The sequence below is a fragment of the Barbatula barbatula genome, assembly GCF_947034865.1.
Source record: "Barbatula barbatula genome assembly, chromosome: 12".
In the NCBI taxonomy this organism is placed as follows: Eukaryota; Metazoa; Chordata; class Actinopteri; order Cypriniformes; family Nemacheilidae; genus Barbatula; species Barbatula barbatula.
Genome location: NC_136775.1, coordinates 15,789,176 through 15,799,756, shown reverse-complemented (window position 1 = coordinate 15,799,756; position 10,581 = coordinate 15,789,176). Strand labels below are relative to the sequence as shown.

General features: G+C 35.2%; 2 protein-coding genes across 4 annotated transcripts; one reads left to right on the top strand and one right to left on the bottom strand.

Moving 5' to 3' along the window:
* Positions 1 to 1,074: 1,074 nt before the first annotated feature.
* cmtm8b (CKLF-like MARVEL transmembrane domain containing 8b) lies at positions 1,075 to 5,307 on the top strand (the record flags this gene model as incomplete). The annotated part of the gene is made up of 5 exons (XM_079469027.1): positions 1,075 to 1,101; positions 3,483 to 3,635; positions 4,525 to 4,698; positions 4,907 to 5,026; positions 5,212 to 5,307. 5 exons carry the CDS (start codon positions 1,075 to 1,077, stop codon positions 5,305 to 5,307), a joined length of 570 nt encoding a protein of 189 aa, XP_079325153.1.
* Positions 5,308 to 5,936: 629 nt separating this feature from the next.
* On the bottom strand, positions 5,937 to 9,344 carry LOC306901833 (zymogen granule membrane protein 16-like). 3 transcript variants are annotated; one of them, XM_079469947.1, is made up of 5 exons: positions 9,205 to 9,344; positions 7,742 to 7,826; positions 7,508 to 7,589; positions 6,917 to 7,046; positions 5,937 to 6,720 (listed from the first exon to the last, which is right to left on the bottom strand). In XM_079469947.1, exons 3-5 carry the CDS (start codon positions 7,560 to 7,562, stop codon positions 6,384 to 6,386), a joined length of 522 nt encoding a protein of 173 aa, XP_079326073.1. In that variant the 5' UTR covers positions 7,563 to 7,589; positions 7,742 to 7,826; positions 9,205 to 9,344; the 3' UTR covers positions 5,937 to 6,383. The 3 variants fall into 3 exon arrangements, with proteins under 3 accessions (XP_079326073.1, XP_079326075.1, XP_079326074.1); XM_079469949.1 differs by lacking the exon at positions 7,742 to 7,826 and having other exon boundaries at positions 9,205 to 9,298; XM_079469948.1 differs by lacking the exon at positions 9,205 to 9,344 and having other exon boundaries at positions 7,742 to 7,833.
* Positions 9,345 to 10,581: the final 1,237 nt, after the last annotated feature.

Genomic DNA, 10,581 nt, shown 5'->3' with positions numbered 1-10,581 from the left:
TGTACAGCCAATTTCATTTTGCATGCAGCGTAGCCTTTTCTTGTCATTTACAATGACTAGACTTTTAGTAAAAATTGTATTGAACTGTTGAAAATGAACTCTTTAACTTGGTGCCAGTGAAGCATTATTCCAGGCTGAGTCTCACAGCACGCCTCCTCCTGAAAATACTTAATTACATTCTCTGAAACTGTCCATTTATTAAAAGCATAACCTTTACAACGGACTACATGGCAGCCACTGCGAACAACAACTAACAAAGGTTGCAGACAAACAGAGCCCATGCAGTGTGTTAAACGATGGACAGCTTTTTTACCAGGATTTACCACCAAGAATGTTAAGCGGTCTTATTCCAACAAATACTATGTCAATGAGAATTACATTTTAATTCTGTAAAAAAGAAAAACAAATGCTGAATGCAAGAACCATGTATAAACAAATATAGCATTTAAATTAACTGGGGGTCATACATTTCTTTTCGAATGGATTTATTAAATGTTTTATTTATCCATTTAATTCAATTATTAATTGACTGTTGAATAACTCTTAAATTATAAATTAATTTCATCTGAATCTAGTAGTTTCTTCACAGATTTGTGATGACCATCCTGTATGAATGAACAATATTGCTACTCAGTCCATATTCTTTGTAGCTTGAATCTTTTCATTCAGTAGTTTAAGATTTATTCACTGATCCTGCGTTTGAATTGGCTGCAGTGAGTCACACAGCTGGGCAAATGCTTTTATGGCATTTTCAGGTTTGTTTAGTCATAAATAAAAAATCAGATCAACAAAGTGAGAGCAATCCTTTGATGTAGCACTAACAGAAAGGATGAGGTATACCGAGTACCAAATAAAATAGGTGAAGGGTGATTATACATGTTTTGTCTGTCTTTTTGTTTGATTTCATTATCGATTAAATTCAGGTATATTTAATGGTGCAAATAGCTAACAGTAAGAAAGCTTTAAAATGCAAATGCAAATGGGATTAAATAGCAAAGAAAAATTAAGAGACTATTACTTGAACATTCGATTGTCTCGATTGAATGAAATATGCGCATAAAGTATTTCCACGAAATGACGGACAGTACAACACTTACCAAGGTGAGTCATACTCAACACATTCAGGTGAAATCTGCTGTCAGGACAGTGGGGTTTCAATGCTGTAGTTTTAGATATCACTGGTGTGGATCTGCTGCCCTCTTGTGACAAACTGTGATGATAAAATAGAATAACGGTAATTCAGCTTGTACATTTGGTCATCCTCTTACTGAATCACAAGCCATTTATTTCACAAGAGGCAATCATATTCTTAGTAACACAGTAAGTAAAATATAGATTTGAGTCAGTGGTTATAATGGCAATTGTATTGCTATTATGTTCTCTGGGGGTCTCTAGGATCCAGTAAGAATGTCTCAGCAACTTGTTGAAACAATTAAATCCTCTAGAAATGTCCACAGGGCTGCGTTTCCCGGTAACGTTGTCTCTTAGCGCGCCACGAAGACTCTAAAGGTAAAGTGGACGTGTTTCATGAACTATACCTTAGGAGGTCGCTTTCTTACGTCCCACGTTACCAGGTGCTGTCCATGGCGGCGGTGCTGAAGTAATGGATATCGATCGTTCGACAATCAATTATTCACTCTATACAGGGATTTATATAGTTGCATTTATTAGAACTTAAAATAAACCAAATTGCAAACTAAATCCAACCATGGATATTAATTGTGAATTGAGTGTGCGAACCCGGAATCCCATACACTAACTGGCAGTATGGTCATTTATATCAAAGGTTGTTAAACTTTGGGTCGGAGGGTCACGCAGAGCCACTTGCTGTTGCGGTGCGTCAAAGAAGTTTATGCATATTGTGCTTGGACCATGTAGCTTGCCGGCGTTTGTTAAAACATTAAAATATAATAAACATTGTTAATCATACTTACAATATCAAGGGGAGTAAAAAAACAAGTAGGCCTATATACCACAATTGCGCAGCAAAAGGTGTTTTGATATTTAAATAAAACGTATTCATCCATGACAAGAATAAAAAGTAAAGGGCGTGAATGTATGTTGTTTCCCTATTTTCTATTTAAAAGGTGTGCCATGAGATAGATGTTTGGGAACCCCTTATCTATATTATCATAATATATGTCGCTATATTGTCTCAGAACATATAAACAACAGCTATGGCAGGAAAACACCTAGAGCTGAATTCAGGGGCTGCTCCGTTGAGTTTGTCTTGACAAAGGTGGCAAACACGATCCAAAAGCTGCAGAATTGCATCATAAATTGTAGCCAGGTTTTCACGGATTAAATGCATTTAAATGCTCTGCTGATGCCGTTTCTTTGATTTAGACAAAAATATTGCTGTTTTGCTGCAGACTAACTGTACACTTCAATCTTTCTCTTTATAGCCTACTCCAAATTCGTTGGGTTGCTGATGCACCTTATTTAGATAATATCATTAACAAGATAACAACCATCAGTGTAAAGACAATTAAATTATTTGCACGACAACATATAATGGTATTTTTAACTTTAGAAATGTATTTGTATAGACTGCGATGTAAAGAAGCCTTTTTTCCACAGTCGGGCGAACTCTTAGTGATAAGGGATAGAGCGCTCCAGACCAACCGAACCTGACTTACAGAAGTTTCAATAAGAACACATATTAAAAATATCAATAAGGTACAGATTAAGTTATAATTTAAGAACGACGTTAGCGATAAAACGGTTTCGGGAAACGCGGCATTACTCCATGAAGCCGACTCGTTAAATTCAGGCCCGGATTAAGAATTCTGAGGCCCTGGCCACAAGGTACTGTTTGGAAACCTCTTAAAAGCTAACAATGATCACAACCTGGACAATATCAACACCTGTGCATCCTCCATCAAACAGGACTTACACCACATGATTTTAAAATGCCTCCTTGACCAGCTGCAACAATATCAATACATTTCCCTGCTGTAACTCACTGGCATATGCAAGCAGCAATAACACTATTGATACTAATAACTAATAACACAATGACAATTGAAATATAAACGTGTCTTTTAACACAAAATGTCATATAATGACATTATATTTACAAATGATTAAACCAAATTGCCTCTTTGTGACATTTGAAGGTCGTTTCTTTCCTTAAAACCGATACTAAACGGTTTGCATTCTGTAAAAATGAGCAGATAAAATATTTCAAATTCACATTTCATGTTCAGTTTTTCTCATGTGGCAAGTTGCCGTTTATATGCGGGATAACGCACAAGCAGCCGGCTGTTATCGCCAAATAAGCCCCTTCCGTGTGATACGAGACCATCCGCAATGATCAAAGACATCAAAAGGCTCATGAATATTAATGACGCCATGGACAGTCGCTTGGTCAAAATAGCGGACACCGATGAATATTATGAATCAAACCTTCGTCATAGTAGCCTAGGATGGATTTCGTTTAGCAGCAGAGATCAACTCACGTTACTTTCCGTTTTTGGTAGTTCCGTGGAATGGACGTCGAGTCCGATATCAGCCGCACTGACCGGTCCAGCACGACCTCCAATATAGAGAGTCTGGGTCTGACAAACTCCACTTTAACTTATGATGGGAACTTTATTCGCTCTGCTGCTGGTGTGTGTATGACGGGAGAAATCGTAAGTGTTTGTGAAGAGGCTGTTTTGTTATTTAGCTACAATTACTTGAATTAAACAAATGAAAGCACACCGTTGAGAAAAACGCAGTTGTTGATTTCAAGCTTTTTTTTGCTGAAAGAACAAATTCTAATGGATTGAATGGTTGCTGTAACTGGATTGAATTGCTTCAAATTGAAACTATTAGGTGGGTCTGGAACGGGTTTGGTTCTATTGATGGGATTTGGCAGATAAGACCAGCCTAAGCAACATTTGAGTTGTTTTAATGGTAAACAGCTGATGGCTTAAAGTGGTACATTACTATTATTTAAAAGTCATGCCTGCATCACTCAACTGGTTTTGGTTTGAAATGTCTGACTGCCACTAAACACCAAAAATCTGTTTATTACGTGCTACAGTATGCTGAATATAAAGAACAAAATGTGGATGTTTTTGTCAATGATAAAGGTGTGCTCTAGGGAAAGAGAGGAAAGGGACCAAACAAAACAGTTGGGTAACAAACTCTTCCTTTCGGCTTGTATTGTTCTTCTTCCGTCCACCACACGCTCTCCGAGCAGTTCATTTCCTGGTGTAATCTGCGGCCAGCTCTGTCTTCTCGACGCAAAATCACTTTTCCTGTAATATCAAGCACACAGTGACACATTCTTTGTGGTATGAAACAGGAAGGGAGGGTGGGAATGCTCTGGAGAATAAGGGTGTTACGGTGTGGTGTCCCCTTTGCTGTTTAAAGAAAAATTATATTATAATTTTTATTTCCTTGTTGTTTTGTTTTATTGAAATGTGTTTTTCCAGCATTTTATTTTGCACAGTCTAAAATATACATAATATGTGTGTTATTTTTTGAACAGTGCTTGCCTTTTTTAAGGTGCCTGTGTTCTCTTTTCAACATTAGGTGTTTGGACTACTGGTGTGGACTCTGATCGGTGGGACAGATTACCTCCACGAGCAGGCGATGGGATGGGTAATGTTCGTATCCGTCTTCTACTGGGTTTTTACCATCATTCTCTTTCTCCTATACCTGACCATGACCCAAACCAGGATTCCTCAGATCCCGTGGAAAACACTGGTAAATTGATTGAAAAATATCAAGCATTCATTGAACTCAGTTTAACCAAACCACACAAATAAATGTTCATATTAAAGATGTGTTAGTCCAAGTTAAAATGTCCAAAATGCAGATTTACATGTTAAATGAATGTTCATTTGGTTTGATTTTATTTGGTTAGGGAGTGTTGTTTTCTCTTGGCCTTTATGAATGTATTCTTTATTCACAGGGAGTATGTTTTAATGGCAGCGCCTCGGTTCTGTACCTGACAGCGATTGTTATTAGTGCTGTATCGTTACATTTAGCCAACAGGGGGCGCTACTATTTCATTAGCTGGGTGGCATCAGCGGTAAGAGAAACTCATTCCCTGACTAGATTAGGCATGACACTTTTTTCTGTAGAACCTTTTGCTTTAATTTCTTGCGCAGTATGCAACTGCTACAAAATAAAGTTTTTTACTTGACCCTCTTTACGTTCTGAAAATGTTTAAAACGGTTTAATTATTTTAATAACAACGTTGTTTCCTTCCTTCAGATATTTGCTTCATTGGCTATGTTGTGTTATGCAGGAAATACAGTCGTGATTGTCAAATCATGGAGATCAAAAAGTGAAGACACACAAGACAAGTGAAGACAAAGGAGAGTGAATGAATGGGATCATAAATAAACATGTAACCCTTTATTTCATAGACAGAAATTTGTAGCATTGTTCTAATCATTAAAAACTTTATAAAATCCTTACTATTATTATATGTCTTTGAAATAACTCGATTTATTTTTGTAAATACATTTTTTTAATAAATCACGTTTTATACGAAATTGTTATTGAATAATCAATACACCAAATCACATTCTGCTTACTACACCGTTTATTTACTTTATATTGAAGTTGAACATTATTTTCATCTTAAGATGAAAATATTTAGACTCTTAACAATGGCTTCACTAAAGATGGTATTTAGTTTATCATCATTTGCTTGACAGTCTAGAACATCTAAACCAGTATCTATCAGCTTTATCACTTAATTCACACAGTGTGCTCTTGTATCAGGGCTTTGAAAAATAAAACTTTTAAAATAATTTAAACTCAGATAGTTATCCTTCTTAAAGACTTGAACTATTTTTACTTGCTTATACCCAGTCCTGCCATTTGAACAAGTTTATTCTTGTTATTCACTTATGATTGTACTTTAGTCTACTCTGCTTCTTTTGGTGTTTACTTGTGCAGACAGTGTTTCCATCACAATAAGCAACATATCTGTGACGAAAGAGTTTTATTTATCCTTTATTCTTTTCTTTAAGTTGCCCTTCCATGAATTTACTACACTTTATTTTTATTGTACAAAGCTTTTGATTTTGAAAATTGTAAAAGAAACATGAGAATGCATTCAGGTACATATTGCTATATTTTATTCACTTTCATGGTACATAATCATTTCTCATTACAATAAAATGATCAAAGCCATTAAAAAAATTATCACAGTAAAAGAAACTTAAACGAGAAAATACAAAAATGATTATGACAGAACAGTTATTTAAACCTGAAACATGACCAAATCATTTATAAACTGATTTTGTATTGATTTGGAGAATATGTATTCATTTTAGGTCTTAAAACACCACTAAGAATGTTACTTAGGTCCGAAGGTAATTTGTAAACAGGAATTATATAATTATGGGTATTAACCCCCTGTACTGTATCTGACTTTAAGGTGATGTTGTGTTGGTATTAGTGCTAGGGTAGTACACAGCCCAGTGAGCCCCAAGGGAAGTGAGAGCAAATCCATTCTGTCGGCCACTGAGGAAACGTAGTTCACTTCCATCATGGGTTGGGTAGTGATTAAACGAATTTCCATTTGCTTGCCCCACTTTAATAGAGCGGCCATGATTACTGACAATCATAATCTCAGAGATGTAGCCGCTGTAATACTTTCCAGAGACCTGAACGATGTATTCATTGTCAAAGAGTGTCATCTCTTCTTGGTTGCCATAATTATTTACACCAACCAGTTCGGTCCATTTATTTCCATATCTTAGCTGAATCCTAAAAAGACAGGAGTCATCAATGGTCAAGTAAGAACAGAATGAATTGCAAATTATTACATGAAGAGAAATTCGCTCTTATGTTTAGATGCTGTGAATTTTTTTAAATTAAGTTTTTTCTCTTTATTACTATCATCTTCCCAGTTTGAACTAACTTTTCATGGTCTAACTGTGGATTGTTTTCTTTGGAAACGTACCCATTGATGTACTGGCCGCCGGGATATTCAAAAACTTTCACTCCAGTGATCCGATCCGGATGTGCAGTAGAGAAATCAGTTCCACTGCCATCCCCAACAGACATCGAGTAAGAGTAAAAGTCAGGTAAAGCTGAAAAAGGCAGTCATTTTCATAAAACAAAACTTTATTATATATATATGTATGTTTATAATTATAAAATATTTAAAACAAATGTAACTTTATTTAATTGGAGTACTATACACACAATGCCTAAAGTGTTTGTTTTAATGTCACTGTTATTAAGAATTATATGTTTTTTATAATATCAGTATTTTAATGCAAGATGTACCTACTTCCACTTTAGCACAATCAAATGTACTTTACTATATCATTAGTTGTTCATCGGCACTACTTCTGCTATAATATAATTATTATAATAATATAATAACATAATATTCATGTTTAAATGGATTTGTATAAAAAAGTATAATGATAAATGTTTTTCAAATACATTTAAATATATTCATTTTGCACCAGGTGCAAAAACATAGGGCACCAAGATGGTTTAAGATTCAACTGCATACTTCTCACAGATGAATAGATAAACTTACGCATGGTCCAGCCCATGGTGACAAGGGCAGCGAATACCACAAAACCATACATCATTTAGGAAAATCAGGTCTTCACTTCAATCTAAAAGCATCAAAACAAATTAATTAAAAATTATTAACCAATAATTGATTCATCAAATAAATATTGTAACGCTGTATCTACAGATGTCCAAGTATCTTTAGTATCTCAAAGTATTCAAAATACAGCAGGTGTATGTAGTGTGATGTCATTACCTGCAGGAGGGTGAGTGAGGCTTGAACAGGGCTGTTGATCCAACCTTTATTTATACCTACCAGCTGGTCCAACCTCTTTTCTATACTACAGAGATGTTTGTTTTAAAACAATGTTCATCATGCTTGAACAAAAGAAATGTGTCTTTCTGGTAAGGAATGTATTTTGAGACGAGACTTCCTTTTCATTTATTCATGGAGATCTTATGACAAACTCCAGAATATATTGCCAACAGCAGTTAACACTAACCCTAATCCCATATTAAACATATTATAATAGATTTACTTTTTTTAGTTGAACATGTCAAAAGGAACCTGTCTGGTAAATAGTTTGGGTTAGATGTGTCCTGCATTTAATTTAGCTAGTATTTGCTGCCTTTGTGCTGGGGGAAATAAAAACTTTTAGCATATTATTAAATAGGTATTCATGACACATTAGTCTGGTGCTAGTTTTCATTTGGGAACTCAGGTTCATTCTAATACTGTATATCATTTTCTTTACTAAAAAGAAAATACTTGGGACTGTTGCTATTAAACTGATCGCACAGGGGCTTCAGAGACCCTGTTGAGTTTTTCATTTGTACTTTTTTGTAATGCTGCATACTTTTATTTTTCTTGTTTTTTCTAAATGAAAGTTATATCAATCATCTGTTGAGGAGGTTTAAGTGGGTTGTAGCTTTGTATCCTTAAAGGCCATGCACTCTTAAAAATTGTGAAAAAGGGCTTCACTTTGCCATAGATAAACTAAGGTTTGTCGAAGAAAGATTTTTCAACCAGAATTATAAAAACGAAATGTTTTTTAAGAACTCGAGTAAATGGTTCTTTGGAACCAAAAATGGTTCATATATGACATACATGACCTTTCGTCAACCTTTTCAAATGACTTGCTCTTAAAATGTTCAAAAGAAGTCGATTGGTGCACAACAATGCATTCATTATGAAAAAGAAATCTCATATTCCTACACACTTGAAGACAATAATGAACACACCCAAAGATTTAAATTGGCTCGTCCATATAATGACAGATGCTTTGTAATAGTTGTTTGTCTCTCCATTAAATGGAACAAAAAAAGGTGGAGTAAAAACTGATCAAGTCGCACCGGTTTAAAAAAAAACTTTCCAAACCTGTATGAATTGTTCTATAAGTTACATGCAGTTCTTGATATCTACTTTTATTATGCATCGATTTAATTTCTTTACAATTAATTTTGTGAATTAAATGTGCATTTAACAGGGATTTGTTGTATGATGGTGTGAAAAGAAAGTCTTCACTAATTCAACAACAATTTTAGCTTGTAGTAAACTAAGATGAATTACCCAAAGACAAACAAAGACCCACGAGGGGGTAACATAACAAAACATGGACACAATAACAAGACAGGACTAATACTAACTACAATAAAACAAGACTAAAATTAACTTATGACAAACTATACATGACTAAACTGACAAACACATGAACTCACCACAGAACCAGCACAAGACGGAAGACACAAGGGCATTAAATAAGGGACCAAATCAAGAGGGGAACAGGTGTAGGGCATGAATCAACAACGAGGAAATGAGAGAATGGGAACAGAGAGTGTATGAAAGGCCATGGGGCCATAAATGCCTCTCTCCACACAAAACATGACACTCTGTCACGATCCTGCCACTAAACCAAGAGAAACATGACATGATGCGGCAGAATCATGACACATTTGAATCTTGCAGCAAGTTTATGTGTTTTTTATCTCTTTCATCTGTTATTCTGCTTTGAGCCAACTCAAGACAATTCTGATACTTCATTGCTCCTCTGTAAATGAAAATATTTTTTTAAATCATGTTATTTACATATGTGACTGTAAAGTAATCCAAAAAACACATTACTTTTATATTGTGAAACTATTAAATTCCTGATTACATTTTTGATTAACTAATTTGTAACTGTAACGGAATACATTTTTAAAGTAGGTCACCATATCTGACAAATTGGTCACTTTCACTTTCAACCCTGGACTATTAAGTAAATATGTGAATTATATGTGAATCTTAATTGCTTGACTGATAGTGTCCATCTGTTTGTTTGTCAATAATTTACAAAATAAGTTATTAAGGCATGGTAAAAAGAACATGGACCTCAATGAACTGAAACAACATCGTAAAGAAGATTAAATCTAAATACCTTTACAATGATGTGAGACACTGATAGTCATGCACAAAGCCATAACCTCAAGTTATGCGAAAGCAACAGTGCCAACATACTTTAAATTCACCTCTATTGTGCCTGTGCCGATACACTGCAGCCTAAAGTGCCTGAACGACTACCGCCCTGTACACACACAGCCATCATCATGAAGTGCTTTGAGCGGGTGGCAGAGGTGGGTAGTAACGCAATACATTTACTCCGTTACAGTTACTTGAGTAACATTTAGGAAAATATGTAGCCTACTTTTAAAGTCAAATTAAAAGCTGGTACTTTTACTCTCACTTATATTTCCAATAGAAAATCAGTACTTTTACTTGGTTACACTGCGTGACGTTCCTTCATTTTAAAATATGCATTATAAAATTAGTTGTTTATTTCAAGGATTACGGGCATTCCCGAGTGATTGATTCATTTGAGTCGATTCTTTTGAAAGCATTAATGGGTAAACCTGTTTGAAAAGGTTCACGAATCAGTTGAAATGATTTGTTTAGTTGGCGGCACGATCTGAATCCTCATCTCTCACTCATCGTAGCACGAACACAAAGAGCTCATATAAAGTGGATATGAATCTATATAAACATCAAAACTGCAAATGTGTCATATTGTTTGCCAGCAATGATAAATGCCCCCATATGCGCGCACCCGCGTGTCTTGT

Excerpts from the sequence above, each read along its gene's own strand:
- LOC306901833 (XM_079469947.1), bottom strand. The coding sequence starts at position 7,562 with ATGATGTATGGTTTTGTGGTATTCGCTGCCCTTGTCACCATGGGCTGG. Across the intron at positions 7,047-7,507 it reads CACCATGGGCTGGACCATGC|CTTTACCTGACTTTTACTCT; the intron begins GTAAGTTTATCT and ends TGCCTTTTTCAG. Across the intron at positions 6,721-6,916 it reads GGCGGCCAGTACATCAATGG|GATTCAGCTAAGATATGGAA; the intron begins GTACGTTTCCAA and ends CTGTCTTTTTAG.